Consider the following 26,859-nt stretch of genomic DNA (forward strand, 5'->3'; position numbering starts at 1 on the left):
GACCGTGTATTTTCAAAGGGAAAAAGTCGGCCATCGTATTAAAAAAATTCTGACATACCTATTGCCTATTTTTTTTATCATGATAATATTGTTGACCATGTGCAATGTGAGATGAGCTGTGAGCAGTTTTAAAACTAATTTTAACTGATTTCGCAAGTTTAATTGCACGTATAAGTTTATGTATGTGAATACTGTTTTGTCAATTATATAAATTTAAATCAAAATGAACTCCTTTAGAGAATGTATCACATTACAGTTTGGAAATTATTCAAATTTCATCGGAACGCATTTCTGGAATCTACAGGTACTTTTATGTTCTTGTACATTTAAATAAAATACCTTCTATGCTCCCCAACGAAACTAAAATAATTAAATGTATTTATTATGTTCTTAAACCTTTTCATAGGAAGCCAGTTTTAGTTACGATGAAAATATTCCAAAGCCGTTAGAAGTATGCCATGACGTTCTTTACAGAGAAGGATCAAATTTAATGGTAAACTAAATGTATTTGTATTTTTTCGTTCTGTAGTCTGTACAACGTAGGTTGATTATTTATCAACAGTCTTTTATAATTTTTTCTACTAAAACTTTAATTATCTACAAAAACCTAAGAACAAGGATTTAATACGATACTAAATTTAGACATAGAGCGTAATTATTCTTGTTTTTTTCCTGTGTATTTTTAGGGTAGTTTTCAATCTCTGTCTAAAAAGTTGTTGTTTAAATTTCAAAAACATATTATTATAAAATGGACGTCATTGTTTAATGTGAAACTTGATATCAACGTAATATTTGACGTGAGCTTGAGAAAAGACCTTATGAAAATTTTATAATAAAAATAAAAAACATTTTACACATTTTCAAGCTAAAAAACTACTTTTTGCAACCTTCTCAACTTTCAAAAGGTTTCAGTTTTTAATCTTCCCAACAGAAAAACTTAATCTAACAAGTTACCCCCAAGGTCCTTTTCCTAAGCAGGCGTCACTATTATAATTATTTTTGTGTAGGTTCAAAAAAAAAAAAATTATACCTACTGTAATATTACTGATTTTTATTTTACTATTAATCATTTTGTTTTTGAAATAGGGTGAGGTGACGTTTACACCTCGTCTGTTGTGTGTTGATCTTATGAATAGTTTTTATCAACTTCCAAAAGTGCATAAAGGTCTATATGAACCTGATAATAATGAACTTCAAGACAATGAAGAATGTTCATCTAATAAAATTGAAACGATTCAAGAAGAAAAAATTGTTCCTAATGAATTTTTATTGGACTTGGCTGAAGAAGAAAAATGTTTAAAAGGTTAGAGTCATGCATTCAAACTTTGCACTTACGAGGTTTTACATTTATCAATGGTGGACTGGAAAAAGAGCATAGGCAACTCTGTGGAAAAAAATAGTCTTTTATATTTTGGGGGGAATATGACAAATTTATTGACACTATTCACCATTGAATAGATATCACATGATACAATTATTACTGGTTGAACTGTAATCGATTATATTTTTATGATGCAAGCAAATTTTAATTAAATTATTAGGTACCACATTAATTGTAGTTCAAATACCAATTATTTGGTTAAAAAGTAAAACCAAAAATGTTGTTTGGCTGTCCTGTAACATTTAGAATTTGTAGTGTACAATTTGTAATTGACCACAATTTATTTTAGATGGTGATAATAAAGAAATAAGCGTTTCAGAAAAAGTTTACGATTTGGATGAAACAGTAAAGCTATGGTCAGATTACCTGAAAGCTCGTTTTCATCCGAGAACAATTACGACTGTTAGTGAGTACAAACACAATGATCCGAATCGCACATTTGATAATTTCGCACAAGGCACTGCATTGTGGGACTCATATGAAATGAAAGAAACTTGGGTCGATAACTTACGATTATATGCTGAAGAATGCGATTACTTACAGGTGCAAACAATTTATCAGTTTTATATTTTGGATCAACAGACTAATTATGTACGTTCTTTAACATGTAAATAGGGATTTCATGTCATGATGGACTCTCTAAATGGATTCGGTGGTTTGTCTTGTAAGGCACTTGAATATTTAAAAGACGATTATTCAAATAAAGCGGTCATTGCTATGCCGGTAATGTCAGTCAATCAGATTTGCGAAGAAAAAAATATAGATCTATATGCAGTAAACACTGCATTGTTATTCTCGTCGCTTTTTGAACATTCGAATATATTCATTCCATTGACTACCTCTTACGGTGGTTGGACAAAAAGTTTGTCCAATCTTAGTTTAGAACATATTTCATACAAAGTATGTACAAAAATATGAATTTTTTATATATTTTATTAATTAAATGAATTGTGTGATGTGTTAAAATATAATACCATTGATTATAAATAATTATTATATTATATTAAAATTAAATATTTATAATCAATGGTAATATATCGTATTTAATTAATCATGTTGTATTTTTTCAGAGCCACTTAGACTACAATACGAGTGCTATATTAGCTTCGGCTGTGGATACGTTTTCGTTAGGATACAGAAGACGTTCTCAATGCAAGTCTATGAATGACATATGCACAAAATTAACTCCGATAGGGCGAAAAGCGGTCAGTGCTTCTGTACAAATGCCTCTCGGATTCCATTTCAAATCCAATTTAATGGATTACCTGGAAAATGCAAAACTACCGTTATGGCAACCTATTTCACCAAAGTGTACAACAGACTTGTCTGTCGCACAGTTAATTGTTTTAAGAGGATTAAATGAAAAGAAGCTCTATGCTAGGTGAACGCATAAAATTACGCTAAAATTACTTTAACACCCTACAGAGTAACAATACTTATAATAATATGGTTGTTTTCTCTTAGTAATCTTATAAAGGATTCGAAAAATGCTTCTCATCATTGCTCTTCAACCAATGAGATGTTAAAACTTTTTTTGACATATTGCGATCAAGTGAGAGCAACTGAAGTGTTAGGATTCGAATCTCCGCTAGAAACAATAGCGCCGTTCCCTAACATATTTTCCCAGTATATTAATCAAGATGGATTTTTAACAGATACTACCAGACCATCGACCTCAGGTAATTGCATGTCAATATCCCAAATCTGTTTTAACTTGATGAAGACAGACAACATTTGTTTCTCAATCTGACTTTTCATTGTCATCTGATACCTTGAACTGTCTGCGCTTGGACCATTAATACGATAGTGTTTGTTAGAATCCACAAAAAAAAACAACTTTATAGACCACTACCAAAGTGGTGTCAGAAGAAGAATAATAATTTTAATATTCCGAATGAGATCGATATTTACTTAGGTTCTATAAGATCTTTGTGTTGATGTACTATAATTATTGTTCAATTAGTAATCGTTATAATAATCATCGCAATGTCTTAGTAATTATTTGTTTCCAAATTATATTTTTGGCTTTCACTAAATATTGTTTGATTTAACCAAATAGGTTAAATGGCTACCTGCAAAGTCAATGGGTATAAGTTGGGTACATAATGGCAATGGAAGGTTTTAAATTTTTGGTGGCCAAAATATTAAAAATTTCAGCAATATTAACACTATATTAGAATGCATGAACTAGGATTTAGTTATAAAGTACTGTATATAAACATTGTACATGTTAAGATACTCATAGCCTAATTTTTATGTTAGTTACATTCAAGATCATTGAAGATTTTTGATCATTGACAAAATGTATTGTTTTTTTTTTATTAGTGGTTGCAAAAAGCACAGTCATTAGTGGTTTGCACAACAGTAATTCAATGGGAAATATGATTGTGGAATTAAAAAAAGACTCTGATAAAGTTAAAGGTTCAAAATTGAGTCAGATGTTTGACAGCAGTATCGATTTAGTGGATTTCAATGAATGTCTTGAAAATTTGTTAGTTTTAAGTGATAATTATTCAACAAATGATTGTTTATAGAAGAACACATAATTCAATGTAATTTAAGTTAAAAATTGTTTTTTATTTCATTTAGCTTTTTTTAATTTTTTACTTGAATTTCACTGTCTTCACATAAGTCTGTATACCTCATTTCAAGATGATATTCTAAACATAATTAAACTTAAGTTTATAAATTCTTTTTTTTTTTGTATTATCATCCTCAGATTTCCTCCCATCAATCTGCTAACTTACAACATTTCTTGCTTTTCTAAATTCTAATTTTAATTAAGTCTTGTTTACCTCTTTTTAATTACTTTTGGTTAGTATTATTTTTTGTTATTATATTTAAATCACATTTACATATGTTCTTATTACAAATATATTGTATTTTTTTTTTAATTGTATTATTTCAAACGAGTTGTATTTACAAATATTGTAATTAATTACTTTTTAAGTAATTTACACTTTAAATTAAAAAAAGGTTCTAATACGGCTAAATAAAACTTGTCACTTGTTTGGTTATCATTTTTTCATTAAATATAGCAAATAAAATGTCTTATTTAAAAATGTTCAACGCGTTGAAAAATATAGTAAAATATGTACCTACAGGCTACAAGTAAAGGAAAACAAATTATTTTCAAAATAAACATATTTTCTGAGAAAATGAGTTGTCTCACCAGATGGATCACTCAGTATAGCAAAAAATAAAAATATTCAGTGTCACCTAATAAACATGTAATGTTGGTAAGACTTGTTTTCACCATACGTTTTACGTTTATCAATATATATCTATATTTTTATCAAAATAACAAAATAGCGTAAACAATAAAATAAAAGATATTATACTTTTGTTATACTAAATAAAATTTATAAATTAATAGATTTTAGTAGAAAGAAATATCGTTAATAGTCTCAATTGTGATTTTTTTTTAATTTTAGTTTTAATTTGATTTGATTCCATTGTTTATTGTTGTAATCAGAATGAATTATATCAAGGATAGGAAGTACGTTTGGAATGGAAGTGTTCCAAGTTGAATATATTGTTTACCTTAAGTAATGTTTAAATTGAATCGTTTATAATGAAATATTAAACAAAATTTATATAAATGATGGGTTTCTCCTACGAGAAGCGCCCATTGAAACGACCGCGCCTCGGTCCTCCAGATGTTTATCCTCAAGAACCCAAGCAAAAAGAGGTAAATTTGTGACAAAGTTTATTTATTGTTCTTTTGTAGTATGTAGTTGTGTAGCACCATTTGGAATTTATTTTGAATTCAGGACGAATTGACAACTGTTAATGTGAAACATGGGTTTACTACATCGCTTACAATATCTGACGAGCACCAACATGGAACTGCCCGTAATTATAATATTACAGCCTCAAAAATTGGAGCATTCTTTAATGCGATTATCAACAAAAAAGAAGAATTAAACACACTGTTAGACACAGGAAGAAAACGATTACAAATTAATCCTAAAGACAATTTTTGGCCTGCCACCCAACGGTCTAAAACTACTGTTGAAGCTTGGTTTAAGGATTTAGCTGGAATTAAACCACTGAATATACTATCAAAAAAAGTAAATTTAACATTTTAATTTTATTCTGGACAATTATCTAGTTTTAATGATAATCCATTTTAAACATTAAGTTTATAAGTTCTTGGTGGAAATATATAATATTTTATTCCTATTGTTTTTTCCATAATAACATTTATTTTTTTTATATAAGTAATTTTAATTTATAGTTGCTGATTTAGTGGCATTCATGTACCATTTTTAACATTTTTGTTTTACCATTCTGTTTATTCAGTTTAAACTTTCTTCTATCTGACTCCATTCCTATTTTTTCAAAATCGCTTATATCGCCTGTTAAACTAAATCGTTATTCATATAAATATTAATAACGAAGCCTCTAAGCTATTTGTCTTTTATTGCCCAACATTCATAATTTACTGGCCTTAACTTACTCACTTTTTGTCTTTTATGAATGTGTCCATCTCAGTCATAACCATACATATAGTCACATGAATAATTTTCGGATATATCCGCGTCAATGGTTGTTAACCGATGTTTCGGACCCTTTGCAGAGTCCATCTTCAGGGACATGTCACGACTGTTCTGCTGCCGTGACTGTACTGATATTTTAGTACAGTACAGTCACGGCAGCGGAACAGTCGTGACATGACCCTGAAGATGGACTCTGCAAAGGGTCCAAAACATCGGTTAACACTTTCCGGCATGGTAGGATTACAGTTGTCCCACATAAAAATTCACCTTTGCGGCATGGTGGGACAAATAATATACCACATATTATATTATTTTTCTAAATTTTATTTATCTCGTTTTCGTTTATTTTTAGCATTTTTCATACGACCGTGTGTCTATAGAATATTAATAAGTAACGCCGATTTGTCCTGTCTATGTTGAACAAAAGGCATCGGCATATACACATATTTTTTTTTCCCAGAAAATGTTCAAAACTTATTTTGTTATTTGTGAGGGAAATAATCAACCGATTTGAATGTTCTTTTTTTGTTCGTTTCCATATTAGGGTATGTTTATAATAAATGGTATAAAAGTATATTGATATGAAAAAAAAATACGAGATGCAAATGTTGTGCGCACAGTATGTGCGGTGGGATATACGTAATCCCACATACTGTAACTCCTAGACTTTGCCACTAATTTTTTTTTTTTTTTTTTAATATTATTTTTAATGCATATGTAAGTACAAATCAACGATAAAAAAAATAAAAAATTTAAAATTTAAGTATCCGTGCATCTTGGGTATAGAAATTTTGAAATCTCTTGTGCATGAAAGAGTTAACAACCATTGACGCGGATATATCCGAAAATTATTCATGTGATATTTCAATCCGCGAAAGCTTCAACACATTCATACATATAGTGTATAAATAAAAAATATATATTATTTTTTTATTTGTTGAAAAAAGTCAACTAAAATTCTAATTTTTTCAGGCACCAAATTTTAACAAAAAAGAAGAAATATTTATGTTGTTGTGTGATTATAATGTTCCACTTATTCGTGCTACATGGTTCATTAAATTAAGCTCTGCTTACACAATTGCCGTATCCGAAGCAAAAATTAAATCAAAACGTCAACTACCTGATCCTACTTTAGGTTCGTTTTGTTTCCGTATTAAATTTTATCATCCAATGCAAGAAAACAATGTTATTAAATTTTTTTTGTATTTTGTAGAATGGACGAGTACGCTATTAAAATTTACTAAAGAACAATTAATTAAACTTCAGGATTATTACCAAAATGCATCAAATTCTATAAATTGTTCAATGCAATACATGTCAATGACCGAAGAACAAAAAATATCACTTAAACAATGGAATTATTGTACTAGTTTAATCAAATACATGTATCAAGTAAAGTATAAATAACGATAATATTCATTAATCATAAGATTTTTTTTTTTATACTTATAATTTTACTGATAATAATTAATTATACTACCTATGTCTTTTATTTAAATTTTCACTTATTTCCTTGAAAAAAAAAAATTATTTAAAATTCATCTTTTCTTGAAAAGTAGTTTTTAATATGTACTTCCCCGAGGAGAGTTTTTTTTTTTGCGTGGACAAATTATCATACTTCTTTCGCATTACTAACATTAGTATCAAATAGTTTAATACTTTTAAAATACTTAAGAATTTTTAAAAAATATTAGTGTTTGCCCACATGCAGACGCTAAATTATATATCGTATTATATCTTGTTACACAAACTTTCATTGTCGATTACAAATCCTATTTCCATACAAAGAGTTCTACAGCGTCTTTATTATACAATAATAAAGATACTTACAGTTCAGAATTATTTTTTTTTTATTATGTAACAAACTCTGAAGTGTGGTAAAAACATGTACATGATGTACATTCTTTCACTTGAAGCGTAGAAAATCTTTAAATCTTTAATCACACCCATCTTAATTTTTCTTTAGGTATGTGATAAAAATCTACATAACTAGGTATGTGAGGTATTTTCATTATCCTTTACTTTTATTGGTAATTTAAGTAAATTTATGGAAATAAAAAACCTATTAACATCTTCCTATCTCCCCTAAAAGTTTTTTAAATATTAATTAATTTACAATTTTTTCAATACTAAAGCAGTGGGTTGTTTAGAACACCCCTAGGTACGTAATTAAACGTTAAAATAATTTAAAGGAAAAAATGTATGGTGATTATTTTTTATTAAATATAGAAATTAAAGTATGAACTGGTGTTCTTAAAAATGTAGATTTCAAATAATAAAAACTTGATATTTTATTTTCTAAAAACCTGTTTATTAATTATTAATATATATTTTTTTCCTTAAGGAGGGTCTACTAGAACGACAAGAAGTTCTCCAATGGATATTAGATTTGCTTGAGCGCTATAAATCATCATCGTCCAGTGAAGACGGACTATTAAAAGTGTTGTGTCCTTTAGCTTTGCAGTATTGTTCGGAGTTTTGTCAATCCGAACTCCTGAGTCGTAAATTGGTTTACTTCTGTTCGCGAAAATTAAACACAATTTGTAATTCTGTCGTAGATTCCAACCCCCCTTCGAGTCCAAATTCTAAAGGCGCCTCTAGTATTAGTGTCCCCAGGTACAAATATTTTTAATATTAATTTAAAAGTAGTTAAATACAAACAAGTTTATAACTGTAATAATTTATGGCCACTGTTCAAATGTTATTTATAGTAATAATTCTGGAACTAGCAATGCAGCAACAATACTTAATGACATAATGTCTTGTGCTCATCATAGAGATATAATACTTCCGCTAAGTTGTATAATTCAGGTAAGTTACTATTGTTGTTTTACATTACATGTTTTAAATATTGTGTATGGTTTTCGATAGGTCATTTCACTGGAATGCCCTACTTCTCTAGTTTGGAACCACTTGGGTGGTGGAAAACTTCCGTCTGTGTTAAATGGTTCACCGTTAGATTATCTTCCTTGTTCACCAGTTGTGTTACCTATGCCGCAAAGAACAAACAATGTTTCATTAAGGTAAAGTAATTACACAATATTTTTATATAAAATTAATATTAAATTATTACCAATTATTTTTAATAAGTATTGATTTTTTTATTAATTAAACTTTCTAGGATAAAACTAAAACATTTTGAAGAAATTGTTAAGCAAAGGAGCCAAGCAGCAGAAGGTAGATGGTGTTTAGATAAATTTCACAAATCTTCTATTGGTAAGATAATATAAATTTAAAAGTGATGAAATATTATATCACTATTATAAGACTTAACATAAAACATAGTGTGATGCAGATTGAAATTTAATTAATAACAAGTATTTCATATTATATTTTATCATATTTTAGGTGCAAAAACAATGAAAATTTTAACAGTTTTGGATGCATTAGACCGTTATAGTTTTGAACGTATTGATCAAAATAATTCATTAGATACTCTGTATAATAAAATATTTTCATTGCCAAGTATAAAAGATAGCTCGAACAGTGTGCCGATCGCTGTTGGAGGAATTTCAAAAACCATAGAAAATGAGTCATCCAAGGATAATAAAGTGGAATACGTAACTATTTTTAGTTGAATTTCAAGTACACTATTTCTTACTAATAAATAAATTCAATTTTATAGACCATAGAACAGGATCAAATTATTGTTAAAGTTTTATGTGAATGGGCTTTAAGTAACTTAAGGCACGGTGAACACCGTGGTATGGCAGTTGCGAAATTATTAGATAAACGACAGGCAGAAATTACGGGTCGTGAAAGCGATTCGTCTGTAGAAGTTGCTCCCGGTGGCCCAAATGAAGATAAAGATTCTGTTGTTTCATCACCATCCACTCTTCCACTCTTTCAACCACTTTTAATGAATTTCCTTGACCATGATGCTCCAGTATTAGGTAAGTAAATTACTTTGATAGATTTAAAATGAAGCTGAGCAGCTATTTTTTTTTTTTTTTTTAATACCTAATTACTAACTTGAGTATTTTTGAACATTTACAGAAAACACTAGTGCAAGCCGTACTACATTCACAAATTTAGTTAATTTATTTACTGAACTTATACGAAATGATGTTTTTTCCCACGATGCTTATATGTGCACGCTCATATCAAGAGGAGATTTACAATCGACTAATAATATTGGTATAAAAACATATTACTTACTTATTTATTTGTATGGATTACACAAAATTAGCGTTATAATAGGGTCTAAAAATGAATTAAACTAATGACCGTACATGGGTTAATAAAAATAATAATGATGACATCATTAGTATATTAATAAGTAATAAAAAACATAGAAAATATATAAATTTAACTCTTAATCAGCTGCTAATAAGTAATGATAACTAAAATATTTTATTACATACAAATTTAATTCACAAATACACGTCCAAATTCTTTATCCATTTTATTGCTTTTGGTGTATGAATCTCTTCGATACCCTGATTAAATTTTCTCGCCTGGCATTCTGTTATAATTTGAGTTACAGTTTGTCTTTTATTGCCGCAGTTACATTCTGGGCTATCTCTAAGCAGCCACATGTACATCATGTCACCACAGCGGCCGTGGCCAATTCGTAGACAGTTTAATACTAACCATTCTTTTCTAGGCAGTTCCATTCCTTTAACTGCTTGATTGGGGTGTAGCACCAGATTTTTGTTTAATATGGAAAAGTTATTCCAATCATCGCGCCACTCTTTCGCAGTCCAATACAGTACTTAATTAATAGTGTTTACTATTTAAATTTACTGTATTAGGAATGGCTCAACATGCAAGCAGTAATAAACCAGCAGATACGCCATCGGGTACTGGTCCATCTCAAGGGCAAGTTCACATGGAGGATGATAACTTGTTTGATTTAAAACCCAATGTTCCAGTAAGTGATGAGTAAAATGCATTAAGTTGCTTTGTAACTTTATACTTTTCATCAAACTCAATATTATAATTATTTAGGAGCATCACAACAGACATATGGATTATGACGATAGTAAAATCGATGATGATCTTGATAAATTACTACAACACATTAAAGAAGAGCAACAAAATTCAATGGTAACATTAATGGTTAAATAATCACTATAAAAAGTCTTAACTAAATTAGTTGTTTATTCGTTTTAGGATGCACCAGATTCACCTAAAGTTGAACCATTTGCCGGTTCGTCGATCGGTGGATTAGATTCGAATGATCCTTCAACTAACACCAATGAAAATATGTATAAATGTAGACCTTCGCGCCATCTACTTTATGCAACCCATTTTCCATTACCTCTAGTAAATTTTAAATCCGATATTCGATGAACAAACTAAATGATATATCCTTACTCAAATGTATTAATAATTCTAGGATGAAGAGACCACAAGTCATGATTGTAATCAAAGACATGTTCTGTTGTATGGTTTTGGAAAAATGAGAGATGACGCAAGACATACTGTTAAACGCATAAGCAAAGATATTTGCAAGTTGTTTAGTAAAAAGTTCAGTATTGATATTGCTGAAGGTAATTATTACAATATATTAGTATCTACAATTCTATATACAAATATATATATAATTTAATTCAGGTGGAAAAGTAAAAAAACATTCTCGTAACGAGTTCAATTTTGAAGCTACTACTGCACGAGTACAAAATTTATCTTATTTCGATCAACACGTAGTGACATGGCAGTGTAGCCTTAATGTACTTGAAGCTATCAATGCATTTGCTACAGGTAATTTATTTTTTATTAAGTATGTATCATTACTAATTAGTTAGTATTAAATATCTTTATTTATTTTATTTAAAGCCGGTAAATGTAAAGTTGTTTTTCATGTTTTACATGCTCACATCTATGAAAATTCAAAGAGACTTTGTCACTTTTAATTATAATAATTTTTACCTACAAACCAGTTGTTGTTCGAAATCCTACTGTTTTATTATTTGTAATATTATTTGATTTTTTGATTTTTGTTAACAGGAAATTCGAATTATCTTCCTGTTCAAGAACACGTAGCGTTTTTATTTGATCTTATGGAATTAGCGTTAAATGTAAACACTCTTTTGGATGTCTGCATTCAAGTAATAAAATTATAATAGCCAATATTAATACATTCATATATAACATGTTTTAATTTCAATTAATGCTGATACATTTTAATTGAAATAAATAAAATTAAAAAATGTCAATGAAGTATTGTTTTTATTACTAGATCTTAATGGATATACCTGACGTTGAAGCTCAACTAATTGCAAAGGGATCATCGTTAGTGCGTGTATACACAACATCGTTAGTGCTGTACATTGTTGGAGTTTTACGTAGATACCATTGTTGCCTATTATGTGTGTATAATATTATTTTATCTATACTTAAATGTTTGATTAAACAATTAAATTGTATTTTATTTACAGTGAATCAAGAACAGGTTGTTGGTGCTTTTGAAAATCTTTATCGTGTAGTCAAACATGTTTCAAATCCTGCAGAATGTCTAAGTGTGGAGCGCTGCGTTCTTTCCCATCTATATGATTTATATTTATCAGCGGCTCCACTACTTAAAGGTCGTCTCCCTGGAGCAGAATCCTTCAATAATTTATATGTAAAAATAAGACAGACACTTCATGCAAATTTACAGCCGTCTACTATGACCCAAGGAAACTGGAATTCTAGTTATATGAATGAACTCATTTCGACATTCAGAAGAGGCTGTAAGTGTGTTTTTTTCTAACTCTGAAACGCTATATTTAAATCGACTTATTTATGTATTAATAGGTAAAATTGATCCGGGCTGGTACAGACAGTTAAACGAATCGCAAAGCAATCGTTACAGTCTGGTTTGTAATGTGATAATTGCTGTTGCCACTGAAACGTCAGATATAGAACGTCTTAATGATTTAGCAATACTAAGTGCAGAATTAACAGCTTCTTGTAGTTCATTAGCTTCAGAATGGCTTGGTAATTCAATTATTTTTTTCTTTATGTATACTTTCATGTTATTTAACTTATATAACATTTTAACAATAATAAAAGTACCGACTGAATAATTTACTTTGTTTAAAGGTGTTCTCATGGCTCTATGTTGTTCTTCTAACAACCCCATTATTTTTGGCGATGTTTTTTCACATGTTAAAATGAACGATATAGCTGTTCACAATTCCTTAGCATTGTTCACATCTATTCTTGTTGGTAAGTATTTATAAATATTATTGGTTTTATAATATACAGATAAGCGGAGCTATACATGAACACAGAAATCAATTTGCATTGGTAGCAGAAAGAGGCACCCTTATCATAGTATATAGACAGGCCCATAATTTGTATGTATAGCACCACTTATCTGTATATTAAAATCAATGGTAATACTATTAATGTATAAAGTTCAACTAAACATTTGTAATTGACATATTTATTTTCTTTACAGCACGGCATTGTTTTTCTTTGGAAGATTTTGTAGTTCACGTTGCTTTACCTTCTTTACTGACAGTTAGCAATGAAGGTCAGTAATATTTAAAAAGTGCTATTTTCTTTTAGTATATAAAAATCAATAATAAATATATTATTTTTTAGGACATGGTGCTGCTGACACCGATCCTGAAGCTGAAGCAAGTGCTAGACTAACGTGTCATTTACTGTTGCGTCTTTTTAAAACCACCGAAGTACCTCAGCCTAGTTTATATTCAGTTGGTTAGTAAAATTTAAATTATTTCTAAGTTCGCCATTTAACAAATTAAGCTAATTATTGTAATTTAATTAGGCACGTCGCCCAATCCGATACCTAATACAAGCTCAGGTTGTAGTATCAAACAGAGCTGTGATAGACATCTGTTGGCTGCGGCTCATAACAACATCAGAGTTGGTCCTTTGTTAGCCGTACTGAAAGCTATTATCGTTGTTGGTGATGCTACGGCACAACGCCCAAATCAGTCTGTAAAAAAATCACCTTCAAGTCAAGTTAGTACTCCTGGTGGCACTAGTAAAATGTCCGGTGAATTGTCAATCAGTCATATTTTGGGTACAACCGATATATTAGGAGGCTCAGCTGACCATTTATTGATGGAACTAAGAGGGTAGGTTTATTTAGTTTTTTTTAGTTGTCTGGACTAATAGCATTTGGTGTTTTAACTTCTTTTTAGCCTTGGAAATTCCGACACTCAAACACCGGGTTTGTCTGAATTAGCGCAATTTGTATTAAGAGAAATATGTAGTCAAGAATGGGTATTAGAACGTTGTCTCCAAAATCCAGAAGAACTTTGTCACCAAGATATGCTTTTAGATAACATGCTCTCTTCAAAACAAGTAAATAATCGTACTGTAAATTGTGTGTGTTCTAACATTGATGTCATGATATTATTTTAGGCTCAAAGACTTTTGCACATGATTTGTTATCCAGAAACTGCTAGTGGATCTGACATTTCTTTGGATTCAAAGACTATAATTACCAATATTTTAGAGGTATAAACACATTTAAATATGCCCTAGATGTATCTAAATATAAATATATTGGAGGGAATAGGTGTGACCCAACAACCCCTGTTTTATAAGATAATATGAAAATTAAATAATTTAAGCTTACCAGTATGTATATATTTATTTATAGAATTCTGATCAATGGACGTTAAGAATGTCTTGGTTGGAAATGCAACTCATGTTCAAACAATTTTCACCCAACTCTCCAGATTTAAACCAATGGCTAGATACTGTGGCCAAAGCTGCCATTGAAATGTTCCAAAATAATCCAAACTCACAAAACAAGTAATTTAAAATTAATTTTAACTTATCAACAACAAAGAATGTTTACTGACAATTTGATTTGTTTATTAAATATTGTTTATATTTTTAGAAGTGAATGTACTAAAAAAACTCATTCAATGTGGTTGTTAGCACCTCTTATTTCAAAATTACCGAGTGCAGTTCAAGGAAGAGTACTTAAAGTAGCTGGTAAAATAAAAAATAAAAAGATAAATTATACTTGTTTTTTTATATCTTATTCAAATAATTATTTAGGCCAAGTATTAGAAAGTGGAAATATGGTAGGAGTAGGTGGTACTACATCTGGAAATGTTACTCCAATTTCTACTCATGGAGTGGGCGGAGGAGGCAGTAGCAGTCGGAGCAGTAATAAAGGCACTCCACCTCATCCCCGACCTGCTCAAAATTTAACTCCCGTTGTTCCACCCGCTGCTATTTTAGCGTACCACCAGCCATTTTTGTCATTGGTGCTTAGCTGCTTAAAAGGACAGGATGATCAAAGAGAAAGTTTACTGTCATCGATACACAATCAATTATCACAATATTTGTTATTATCCAAGGAGGTAAAAAAAACATTAATTAACATATATTTAGTTTAAAAATAAGCGCACAATAAAAAGTGTATGTTCCGTAGAAGTATAAAGAACTACATAACAGAGTAGGAACGAAAAAATAAGTAATGGTGGTGTACAGTGTAACAAATTTGAAGGAAAATATAACCAGAGACTTGACATTCGTCAATGTGAATATGTAGAGTATAAAAGGACCTAATATTCAAGTAATAATAATGGTCGAAGATGGAAATAATGCTTGAGTAAATTGTTGATTTAAGAGATTGATTCTCTATGAAAAATCTTGTTGGTTGCTTTTAAGTTATAACTATTGTAAATATTACAACAAAAGTAATTATTTATGAAAAATAATATACATATTGTGCAACCAAGTTTGCATGTTTTTATGTTTAATAACTTTTATTATATTTTCAACTACAGGAGCGCCTTGGTATTCAAGAAGGTTGCGCCAATAATAAAGTGGTAGATGCAATGCAAGACTCCCTTGCTTTAAGATTTAGTCTCGTCGGAGGTATGTTTGATACTATTCAACGAAGCACAGCACTAACAACTGATTGGGCAGTTCTTCTAGTACAGCTTGTGACATATTGTGTGATAGACTTGACTAATAATACGTAAGGATGTTTAATATATTAAATACATTAAATATATAACGTCTCATATATTATGTATTTTTCTTTTTCTTAGAAAACTATTTAGCACTGTCATTGATATGCTGGCCACATTAATACATTCGACTCTTGTATCAGATTCTCAAACAGAAAAAGGAGAAGAAAATCGAAAACATTATCAAAACTTAATGAAAAAATTAAAAAAAGTAATAATTTAATAATACGAAACTAATCTGCAATTGTACAGCTATTAAATTTTGAATTTTAATCTAGGAGGTAGGAGAAAAGCATTCAGCATCGATTTCTCAAGTGAGACAACTTCTGCCTTTAGGAAAACAACTGTGTGAAATTGTGTCTTGTGAACAAATTGGTACGGATGGCAAAGGAAATAAAATATCTTCGGGACTAGACACTAATGATAAGCAAGGTTTGAAAGTGTGTGATAAGCAACGTGTAAGCACTTGGGACTTGTTAGAGGGACACAAAAACCCAGCTCCATTGTCATGGTCTTGGTTTAGTGCAGTTAGAGTAGAGCGCAAACCATTATGGTACGAAGAGAATCACAGGATGCTGAAGTTCCACACACATTCGTTAGTTAAACCGGCATCATATTTTTTGGAACCTTTACCTTTACCGCCTGAAGATCTTGAACCACCACAGGAAAAACCGGTACGTGTACAAATTTATAAACAATTCATATTTTTTTTAAATAATATTTAATATATCTAATTTTGTTAAAATGTCAGTTTTTATAATTAGGTATTGTATATTTATAAATATTTTTTACGTGTCCTTTTTTTGTTTTTATTATCTTTTAAGTTACGATGAGTGATATATTTTTTTTATTCGGGAGCTTATAATTTGTTGTTTTATTCTGGGGAAAGTAAAATGAACAGTACATTCACTTTTAAAATGTAGTGTCCTTGTGTTTATTGCAACCAGATTAAAGGTGTGGGCCCAGGAATAAATATGGGCCCAGGACCAGGAGGACGACCGGATACTCCATCTTCTGTACCTGAATCACCAGGAAGAGGCATGAAACGAGGTATGAAAGCTCAAGGCGGCCCACCAAACCAACGTCGTAAGAAACAACAGCAGCCACCAGCGATGTCACCTCTGAATCCAAATACCCAAATGGGACCGACTCAAATGCATCCTCAAATGCCGGTAATTTAAATTTTTATATTGTATACCTGAATATTTTTATATATATATATTTTTTGAAATATCGACATTTGTTGTTTTTTAAGTAACCAATTTGTTTAAATTAATTAATAATGATTATTAAAGGGCCAACAAACGCAGCACATGGGTTATGGTAATCCAAATGGAGGAATGTTCCCAATGCAACAAGGTCCTGGCCCAAGTCCGGTTCCAGGTCCAGCTCCTGTTCCTCAGCAAAATCCTCAATGGGCTGGTTATGGACAACAAACACAGGGCGGAGCTTTTTACTCTCAGCAAGTGCCTCCTACACAAGTTCCAGGTCCTGTATCTCGATTTGACAGACCAGTAAATACTTCTAAACAAGCATTGAGCCATATGTTGCGAATGCGAATTCCTACTAATCAATACATGGGTCAAACTGCCCAACAGACCAACATGAACCCTAATTTCCAACCTATGCCTAGACAACAGTTTATGCGGTTAGTAAAATATATCACTTTTTGTAATTTTTATTTACAAAAGCATTTATGTATTAAAAAATTTGTAGAAGAGGTCAACACAATGTTCCGATACAACCTCCACCACAGCAACAGAACACTCCACAAATGTATCCACAACAACAACAACAACAGCCAACTCAAATGTATTCTAATATGCAACCCAGTATGTGTAATTTAATTTAGTGAATATGAACATTTATTTATTCTAAAAATGATTTTTATTTATTCAGGTATGAATCAAAACTATGGTGGTTATGTAGGGCAGCAAGCCGGAATGAGACCTCCTTACATGCAAGTCAGTCGAAATTTACAATTAAAAAAACATTTATGTTTTGTCATTTTATTAATATGGTAATCTTTTCAGAACCAAAATGTCCCAATGAATCCAATGGGTGGTCCCCAGAATCCGGCACCGCCATACACTCGTCCAGCTGGGCCAAACCAACAGGCGCAAAACTCACAATACCAACAGGTAAGTGTATAAACAATGAGTGGTGTAACTATGGGGTGGTGTGAATGTTTTAGATAGAAATTTAGTTTGTGGCCCATTAAGAACCTGCTGTCGCCTTATATCAGTAAAAAGTTTCTTAACAGATAGGCTGTACGGGACGTGTTGTTAATCTGTTGCATAACAAATTAGAGTATATACAACATGTTATAGATTCACCTAAAAGTGACATCGGGAATCAAACCGTTTATACGACACATAGTAGCCAGCTACATGCCCACTACCTTACACCAGCCCCACTAATTGAATTTATTGTTTTATTTTAGCAATTGAGCCAACAACGTATCCGTCACATAATGGCCATGCAACAGCAACAACAACAGCAACAGCAGCAACAACAACAACAACAGCAACAACAACAGCATCACATGCAAAGGCAAATGCAAAATCCGCAGCAACAACAACAAGGACATCCTTATGGTTTACAGCCACCGCCTTACTAATTTCTTGGTGTTACAATGTAAAATACATAATATTTTTTAGAGGTGGTTACGACAAATGTATGTATAAGAAAACATACTGTGTATCAAATGTGACTTAGTATTTTTTATTGTTTTTTTTTTTTTTATCAATAAGTACGCGCCTTGTACTTATTTATATGTGATGCAAATTAACTTATTTTTATTATACATTTTTTAACATGATTTCTGTAAAATATTATTATAATGGATTTTACTACGGATCATTAATTTTGTCTTACATTATTCATAAATACTCTTATCAGTACACAAATTATACTGTGTAATGTATAAGTAAAACTGACAACTAGAATGTCTCTGAACAAAATGGAGACTTCATTATTCTGATTATATTATTTAGGCAAGCAAAATTAATTGCATAATTATTCATTTAAAAAATATGAATAATAATTGTACATCATTTTTTTACTATAGTTTAATTTTAGTTATTATACTATTTAGTGTAAAATAATAATAATAGGACGTCTATTGCACATGTTTGCAAATCTAAAAATCAAATAGTTATCAAGGCCATAGTCGAGTAATATGTTTCTTATTATCTGGTCATTGTTAAAATCAATCAAGTTATATTCATTTTTATTGTTGTTTTTACTTCTTTTCCTACTTGTTATAGTTTAGCTGTTTATGTTATAGTGTCTGTTGACAACTGGTACCAATGGCAAAACGTATTAGATAAGTATTGCGTTATAATATTATCCATTCATCATTCAACACTTGCAAGTACCTTAGGTTATTAGGTATAATAATGTATACGTTATAACACAACAATAAAGAAATCCGAGGTCATGTCACAGCACTTTTTTTTAAATTTTAATGAATTATTTGCGAGTTTAAATAATGCATGAATGTCGTATAAAAAAAACCAGCTAGTTAAACTATGAATGTACACTTTTTTCAATTTTAATTAACAAGAGAGTCCGTGTTAACTTGAGTATTTATATGCTTAAAATTTACATAATATAGAATTATGGTACACGTGATCTTACTGCATGACTGCATTACAGTCATTTTTTATACATAGTGAATCGTGACCTAAGACTATTTACATTTTACAGCCAATACATAGCCTTTGGTCAAACTGTAAATCATTTAGACTTACTCCATTTATTTATAAAACTTCTATAGAGAAATATTGGATAAGTGTGTTAAATTATTAGTGAATTTAAATTAAACATTTTACGTTAGGTAGTTAAACTTTCGATAAAATTAACTTTTAAAAATCTATAAGAACCAGACAAAATCCATAAAGTTATGTGAATTACCTTGCCGATTTCCGTAGAGTTATTCTCTTTTAAGCAGATTTAGAAAAAAAACTTTTTTTAATGTAACACTACTATATATGTAGGATTCAAGTAATCCATCATGACTCAACCCTCAGTGCACGACCAATACATTTATTTCTCCTTTTCTGGATACAGTTCCATTTAGAGACCTTCCCTCTATAGTATTCAGGTACTTTCCAACACTTGTTCGATAGTCAAGTTTTTTAGATAAACGTAAATGAAAATAGGAAATTCTTATTTTAGTTTCAGTTTAAATCTAAATAGGTACTAAAAGATATTGTCTTGACTGAGTGTCAGTTGCAATAATCGGTTTGGTTATAGGCATTAGGCACGACACCAATACATTTCCAGACTAGCTACTCCACTCCCCCACCCACGTCCCGGGGTTAAAATTACGTACATTCATAAATATAATAATGTTAAAAGGGTCGCCGACGGAATGAGGATTAGTAGTTATGGACGGTCGCGGAGCCGTCGTGTCGCGTCTGGACCCTGGCGTCGCGACCCACAGCAATGAAACGCGGACGCCGGACATGCGGGACGCGGGTTGTCGACCTCGTCCCGTCCGCGGCTCGCCGGCCTTCTCGCCCTCTCCCTCGGCTATGGTTACCATGGTTAGAATATGTTAACCACCGCCGCCCACGCTATATTATTGCTCATAAATCATAATAGGGGCAACGAGAGTCGGTCGTCGGAGCAGCGCACCGGCGCGGCGCCGCAGTCGAAATGTCAACAATAGCAATAACGCGCTATTACGGACGCACTTGTTTCGTGTTGTATTGTTTCTCGCCTCGCGCGCTTTCAGTCGCGTCCATTCACTTGTCGTCGTCGGTCGTCTCGTTAGTCGACTTGTGTCGTTAGCGTTTTTTTATTATTATTATTATTTAATTAATTATTATTTGGTTTTGTTAATTATTACTCCGTCACAAACATGGGAACACTAGACAAGCACACCAGTTACAAGATCGACGATGTGTTCAAATCGAACGCCTTGGTAGACATCAGAGCTTGTAGCAAGCCGGTCGTCAAGGTAAAGACTGAAGAAAACTGTGGCCGCAAATTTATTACCCAAAGGGTGTGATGTGTATTGTATGAAACCCTTAGTTTTATTTTTTTTAAACGTGTCGCCCAAAAAGATAAATAGATATAGGTACTCGATTAAAAAAAAAATAAAAAATGTATTTGGTGTACCTATATGGTTTGCAAAATTTATTCGCACGATTAATTTTTATTTGTTGTTCGACACACGTTATTTAACATCAAACCGAGTGCTAAAAAAAAAAACTAGCTTGTTTTAAAAATTGCAAAGAAACATACATTATACTGATTTTAATCATAAGACCTATTAGCTGATGGATTTCGTGCTTAAGTTTTGATTTAATCTAAAATAATAAATTAAATAATACGAAATTACTCGGTTGTAAAACGGTATAGTAACAATCACTATAATTAATACAGACCGAGAGAAAGGATTTATTTGTACGTTTTCCTTGTCCTTTTGCATAATTCATGAGTCTAATATCTTCATATTGTGTTGTATGCAATACCACTATACACATTACACTTGTAACAGTTAAGTGTAAACTGTTACTTTTAGCTTAGCTCTTGTCTTAATTGATTTCAAAAGAGAGTGTTTTGATGATTAGATTAGTTGCGTATGTTTTAGTAGTAGAGTATGACAAAATGATATACGTACATTAAACGTATGTAGAACTGTTGATTTTCATTATTAATTTTATTTATTTTTGTTTTTTTTTTTCAGTTTAGTTTTACATTAGATTTGTTTTTGAACTGCATGAATGCTATTGAAGTTTAATTTTTATGCAAAAATATCATCAATATGATAAATAATACGGTATGGCACTTGTCTTATTTGTATGATGATCATAACGACATTCCTTATAAATACTAATACATTTCACTTTGTCAACGATACACAACACTTCATTTTGGATTGACAAAGAGACAAAGTGTTATTTTTTGTTCGGCAGATAACGTATTAGTTTTCATAAAAAGTGTCGACAAATTTTATTATTCAACCATTACTTGTGTACTTGAATATTTTATTAATTTTTAGTCATTATTCCGTGGGGTGCGTAGTTCAAAGTTCCGCCACGTTTATGGTTCTCCATCTAGAAGAGAAGAGCTTTACGATAATATTCCAATAACGCGTAATGCTCATGATTCCAATTTTTGTGCAGCCAACCCAAAATTTGTAGCAATTGTCACTGAAGTTGCAGGCGGAGGAGCATTTTTAGTATTGCCAATTACTAAGGTAAAAACCATTCCCTTTTGAAGCAAGTTTATCAACCGTTTTAATTCTATATTATATTTGTTAGACGGGTCGTTTGGATTTAAATACTAGCAAAGTCACTGGCCACAGTGGCCCTGTATTGGATATTAAGTGGAATCCATTCAACGACAATATAATTGCGTCTTGTTCGGACGACTGCACTGTGAGTGTCACTGTATCTTTTTATTTTTTTAAATCATTTAACTGATGTCAGTCTCAAATTCAAGAATTGAATCAGTACTGCATATCTACGTCTACTTGTTTTACATAGTAAGAATTATGTTTTTTAGATTAAGCTATGGTACATTCCGGACAGTGGATTGAGTTGCAATCTCACTGAATGGTTAACAGAACTACGTGGTCATAGACGCAGAGTTGGTTACATAGAGTGGCATCCAACTGCAGAAAATGTTTTGGCTAGTTCTGGCTTTGATTATCAGGTAACCATTTTGGTTCAACACTGAATGCGAAATACTTATAATGGATAAAATTTAATCTGTGTTGTTTTTAAAGGTTATACTATGGAACGTAGGAACCGGCCAAGCCATAAATATCATCGATTGTCATCCCGATATAGTGCACTCGATCACTTTCAATAGAGACGGAAGCAGATTAGCAACTACTTGTAAAGACAAAAAAATCAGAACAATTGACCCTAGGTCCGGGCTCGTAGTATCGGTACGTAATATCAACTGTTTTTTTTTTTTAATTGTCACAACATAATATAGTCAATTCGGCTTTAACTTTTAGGAAGGAATTTGCCATGAAGGTTCACGGTCATGCAAGGCGGTTTATTTGGACAATGAACGAATACTAACAACAGGTTTTTCGACATATTCTGATAGACAACTGGCCGTTTGGAATCATAGCGATTTGTCAGAACCATTAAATCGTCTCACGGTCGATTCGTCTTCTGGAATTTTATTTCCATACTATGATTTCGATACAAAAATGGTTTACTTAGCCGGAAAAGTAATTCATCATATATAATACATAAAATAATAAATACAGGATGATCAACTTAAAGTAAGACTAATATTCTCAGAAAAAAATCACTTTGTTTTACTTAGTTGATAGCGCTTTGAAAAAATACTGAAAATGGTCAATTTTTGGTAATTTAACAACGTTGTACAATATTGCATAATTAAAAATATTTTCAAAAAAAAAAACTACAGTCTTAATTATTTTCTGAGAAGATGAGTATCTATTGTAAAATTCATCACGGTGTATTTCATTTAAAAAAATTAATTTAAATTTTTTAATTTTCGTTTAGGGCGACGGTAATGTAAGATACTATGAAATAGTCGATGAACATCCTTATATACACTTTTTGAATCAATTCATATCTGGTTGTCCACAGGTAACTAACTAATACATTAACTGTACATTGCAATGCTCAAGATTTTATGTCGTTTTAATTTTAAAAAATGTATTATTATGTCTCTTAGAAAGGATTTGGAATGATGGTGAAACGAGGTTGCAATGTGAGCCGTTGCGAGATAATGAGGTTTTACAAATTGCATACAACCCGTAATGTCTGTGAACCCATTTCAATGATAGTTCCACGCAAAGTAAGTTGAAAATAATTTTAATGATTAAGAGCAATCAAAATGTTGAGTTATTTAAAATTACCTTTTTAGAGCGATCAGTACCAACACGACTTGTATCCCGATACTGCCGCGCCAGTACCAGCTTTGAGTGCACAAGAATGGTTTGGCGGCATTAATAAACCACCGGTGTTGATGTCGATGAAAACTGGTAATAATAATAAATATGAAATAAACTGAAAATATACATATTTTAAAACTCTGACTTGTTTTTGGCAGGTGTCTCTGTAAAAACGCACAAGCCTCAAGCATTTGTATGCAACGAAGCAACTCGTAACGACACAAATTATCGTATGAAGTATGCATTTCTTTCGAAGGAGACTGTACCCGATTATCGGCCACTAGACGTGAGAATACTGAAACGTCGTTTTTCTTTGAAATCTTTTTTTTAACCGATTAAATTTTGTAGATTTTACCGGAAAATGAGAAAATACAAAAAACCCAAGTAAACCAAAATACGAGATTTCAACAAATACAACAAAAACTAACAAATTCAATGGTGGGTAGATTTTCTATATTATTGTGAACACCTTACCTTAGTTTATACACTCTGTTAGGATTTATATGAGCTTACTATATATTTGTATATATTTTAGGGTAATAAAGAAGAAGATTACGTCAATACCAGAGTACCTGAAAATTTCAATTACAATAACGACAACTCTAAAAATGAATATCAAGTAAGATCAATGTTAGCAAATTGGGTTGGGAAAATTACTCGAAAAAATTATTATTGCAAAAAACTACTCACAAAAAACTTAACATGAAGCTAAAATTTGTAAACATTTACATTTATATCACTGGATAGAGAGAGATCTATTTTAATATTTAATATTTTTTTGTTTTCAACATATAATGCACGCAGGCTCTATTTTTGTTCATAATATGTATTTATTTCCAATAATCCAAGTTCCGATTTTAAATCTTAATGAAGTTTTAAATTCTACGTTGTCGTCTCTTCTGTAGTTTGACGTACTGACTATTTTAATTAAGTTAGTTCTAAGATTATTTATGAATTAAAAAGAAAAAAAAGGCTTACAAATTAGATAATTAATAAACAATTTGTATATTATAGATGAAAAAAGCTTTTACAAGACAATGCGAAGAGTTAAACATGTTAAGAAAGCAATTGGCCCACAGAGACAGACGAATTCGAGATTTAGAAGAACTCGTATCTACCCTTCAATCGCAACTAAAAGTTCAAAGACTTCAGTGATTTGTTAGGTCCAAATTCTCGATGTAGTATTTTTCTTAAAAGGAAGTTATAATTCCTATTTATTAAGAAGTTTGGTATAGGCAATTTTTTTTTATAAAATCTTTATTTAAAACTTAAAGGTACTGTAAGTATTAATTCAATTATTAAGACTCACTTTGGTGGTTAATTTATTTTCACAGCTTCATAACTCCGCAGAATGCGTTTTACTCGGTTAGAACAAAAACACCATTATAAAATATCTAAAGACAATAACACGGGGGTATAACGTCCTCTTAAGTGCTTATCGTAGTCTAATGTGAACTTGTAAATCATTTAACCAAACTCATTTTTAAAATTAAGACTACATTCAGGGTTTAGACTAAAGGCAAAAACACAAATTTTGGATCAAATTATATTATACATTTTATTCTGCAATAATTCCATTTTACCAAATAAGTTTAAGCTTTTAAGAATTGCGTAATTATATGCATTGTTCTTTTTTTATATATATATATGTTTACTAATAAAGAGGCTATAGAGTTGTAAAATTTGTTTTATCAAATTGTTCAGCTGCGTTTCATTTTTACGTTTGTAAAAAAAATGTAAGTATTTTGTACAACAAACAATAATTAGAGTATATGGACAAATTATATTATATTTTAGATTATATTTATAATTAGGAAAACTACTTTTTTGACTTTTGTTATAACTATTTTGTTACGACAGGAAATTATTTACGCTGTACCTAGTGCAATATAGTTGTAAGATTAAAAAAATTAAGCATCAAGTAAACAACTTGTTAAGTATTATTGTCATCATTTGAATCATTCAGATAGTTTTGAATAACGGGTAATCAAAATATAAGTGTATATTTTTTAAGATAAACAAATTATTTATAAAAAATACTTTAGTTAAAAACAACGATTATATTATTGGTATAATTATTCTAAATTATCGTATAAGTCTTCAACGAGGTACATTACGAGCTCATAATTGTGTCATTTAAAACAATTTGTTTTAATTGCTTTTGTTTAAATATTTTCGAACAATAAAACATAAGTTGAACATCGAAAGCCGATAGTTTTAATTTGACTAATTCATTTAGATCAACAAAGCAAAATAAAATGAGTAACTTGTATTTTTGTTGTAACACACCAAAGGTGAAGGTGATTTTTTTATAAAACTATGTATTTCTTGATAATCGGGCCATGTTAAACATTTGTTAAGACGCCATTTCTCTCAGGATATCGTTTAACACATAAATAGTCGCTACTCGCTCCATCCGTTGTGTACGATTATTAACATTTCATTCCATCGGTAAATTATTGTATTTAAAGAAAATTAATGAAATAAATGTACTATTTGATGTTCCTTTTTTATTTTTACAAAATATTGTTATTAAACTTATGACTTTGTATTTTTTTTCCGATTCAACTATTGAAATAATGTCAAGTTTTGTATTAACTGAATATTACTTTTTTTTTTTTAGTTGAAACTTCAGAGCTTTGCTCTTGTTTTACAGTTGATAATTAGATTTAACAAACATTTTGTCATACACAACCGTATATTTTATTATTTAATTACCATTGTTAAAGTTTTACACTATAAAACGTCTATGCAAAATATTAAATTTATAATAATATTTTTATAGAAATTTTACTTATCATATATTATATATGTATATAAAACAATACTTTCAATATCAAACCGCATACAATACTTAAATATTTTAATTTCGCTAAAAGTTATAGTTTCTTAGCATTTGGACGAGTATTAAATAATTAGTTTTGCATGTATATTAATTAATTAATACATTTGACTCGAAAAAAAATAATCATAGATTATTTTCTAATAAATAACAGATTGTTGTTTAGATTTCACAGAATTTATGTATTTTATAATTTGTACGTAGTATCTAGTTGCACTAGATGAAAATGAAAAAAAAAAACAATGTTAAATTTAATTTATTAAACAAATTAAATAAACAAACTCTTACTTTTAAATTAGGTTATCATTTAAATAAAAAGGAAACTTGAAACGTAAATT

General features: G+C 30.5%; 3 protein-coding genes across 5 annotated transcripts; all 3 read left to right on the forward strand.

The window, feature by feature from the left end:
* Nucleotides 1-71: 71 nt before the first annotated feature.
* LOC126840543 (protein misato) lies at nucleotides 72-4,205 on the forward strand. The gene is made up of 8 exons (XM_050576371.1): nucleotides 72-304; nucleotides 407-493; nucleotides 1,087-1,303; nucleotides 1,671-1,924; nucleotides 1,997-2,281; nucleotides 2,452-2,762; nucleotides 2,846-3,060; nucleotides 3,707-4,205. The coding sequence occupies exons 1-8, from the start codon at nucleotides 224-226 to the stop codon at nucleotides 3,913-3,915; spliced, it is 1,659 nt and encodes a 552-aa protein (XP_050432328.1). The 5' UTR covers nucleotides 72-223; the 3' UTR covers nucleotides 3,916-4,205.
* Nucleotides 4,206-4,737: 532 nt separating this feature from the next.
* On the forward strand, nucleotides 4,738-18,518 carry LOC126840875 (mediator of RNA polymerase II transcription subunit 12). The gene is made up of 38 exons (XM_050576861.1): nucleotides 4,738-5,072; nucleotides 5,155-5,454; nucleotides 6,856-7,018; nucleotides 7,097-7,275; nucleotides 8,228-8,499; nucleotides 8,595-8,694; nucleotides 8,755-8,906; nucleotides 9,005-9,099; nucleotides 9,232-9,443; nucleotides 9,509-9,776; nucleotides 9,880-10,020; nucleotides 10,638-10,756; nucleotides 10,834-10,932; nucleotides 10,999-11,151; nucleotides 11,225-11,378; nucleotides 11,443-11,589; nucleotides 11,836-11,936; nucleotides 12,068-12,197; nucleotides 12,267-12,560; nucleotides 12,625-12,807; nucleotides 12,913-13,038; nucleotides 13,274-13,348; nucleotides 13,420-13,536; nucleotides 13,607-13,919; nucleotides 13,986-14,148; nucleotides 14,209-14,304; nucleotides 14,450-14,604; nucleotides 14,693-14,790; nucleotides 14,857-15,164; nucleotides 15,594-15,787; nucleotides 15,861-15,990; nucleotides 16,058-16,453; nucleotides 16,703-16,951; nucleotides 17,075-17,427; nucleotides 17,496-17,611; nucleotides 17,679-17,743; nucleotides 17,813-17,920; nucleotides 18,223-18,518. The coding sequence occupies exons 1-38, from the start codon at nucleotides 4,983-4,985 to the stop codon at nucleotides 18,397-18,399; spliced, it is 6,591 nt and encodes a 2,196-aa protein (XP_050432818.1). The 5' UTR covers nucleotides 4,738-4,982; the 3' UTR covers nucleotides 18,400-18,518.
* A 1,907-nt stretch (nucleotides 18,519-20,425) lies between these two features.
* On the forward strand, nucleotides 20,426-26,402 carry LOC126840879 (coronin-2B-like). 3 transcript variants are annotated; one of them, XM_050576867.1, is made up of 14 exons: nucleotides 20,430-20,748; nucleotides 21,486-21,573; nucleotides 21,796-21,993; nucleotides 22,058-22,174; nucleotides 22,302-22,451; nucleotides 22,525-22,689; nucleotides 22,762-22,983; nucleotides 23,285-23,371; nucleotides 23,460-23,582; nucleotides 23,652-23,769; nucleotides 23,838-23,965; nucleotides 24,028-24,117; nucleotides 24,215-24,298; nucleotides 24,694-26,401. In XM_050576867.1, exons 2-14 carry the CDS (start codon nucleotides 21,559-21,561, stop codon nucleotides 24,832-24,834), a joined length of 1,638 nt encoding a protein of 545 aa, XP_050432824.1. In that variant the 5' UTR covers nucleotides 20,430-20,748; nucleotides 21,486-21,558; the 3' UTR covers nucleotides 24,835-26,401. The 3 variants fall into 3 exon arrangements, with proteins under 3 accessions (XP_050432822.1, XP_050432824.1, XP_050432823.1); XM_050576866.1 differs by having other exon boundaries at nucleotides 20,431-20,748; nucleotides 21,481-21,573; XM_050576865.1 differs by lacking the exon at nucleotides 21,486-21,573 and having other exon boundaries at nucleotides 20,426-20,748; nucleotides 24,694-26,402.
* Nucleotides 26,403-26,859: the final 457 nt, after the last annotated feature.

This window comes from Adelges cooleyi, unplaced genomic scaffold (assembly GCF_023614345.1).
Source record: "Adelges cooleyi isolate 19-005CV unplaced genomic scaffold, UGA_ACOO_1.1 ACOO_flye_CR_arks_rails_tigmint_CR_PRNA_376, whole genome shotgun sequence".
NCBI lineage: Eukaryota > Metazoa > Arthropoda > Insecta > Hemiptera > Adelgidae > Adelges > Adelges cooleyi.

Coding starts and splice junctions, on each gene's coding strand:
- LOC126840543 (XM_050576371.1), top strand. CDS start 224: ATGAACTCCTTTAGAGAATGTATCACATTACAGTTTGGAAATTATTCA. Junction 2,282..2,451: donor TAGAACATATTTCATACAAA/GTATGTACAAAA, acceptor GTATTTTTTCAG/AGCCACTTAGACTACAATAC. Junction 3,061..3,706: donor TACCAGACCATCGACCTCAG/GTAATTGCATGT, acceptor TTTTTTTATTAG/TGGTTGCAAAAAGCACAGTC.
- LOC126840879 (XM_050576865.1), top strand. CDS start 20,650: ATGGGAACACTAGACAAGCACACCAGTTACAAGATCGACGATGTGTTC. Junction 22,984..23,284: donor TGGTTTACTTAGCCGGAAAA/GTAATTCATCAT, acceptor ATTTTCGTTTAG/GGCGACGGTAATGTAAGATA. Junction 24,299..24,693: donor ACTCTAAAAATGAATATCAA/GTAAGATCAATG, acceptor TGTATATTATAG/ATGAAAAAAGCTTTTACAAG.
- LOC126840875 (XM_050576861.1), top strand. CDS start 4,983: ATGATGGGTTTCTCCTACGAGAAGCGCCCATTGAAACGACCGCGCCTC. Junction 11,590..11,835: donor TATCAATGCATTTGCTACAG/GTAATTTATTTT, acceptor TTTTGTTAACAG/GAAATTCGAATTATCTTCCT. Junction 16,952..17,074: donor AAATGCATCCTCAAATGCCG/GTAATTTAAATT, acceptor TGATTATTAAAG/GGCCAACAAACGCAGCACAT.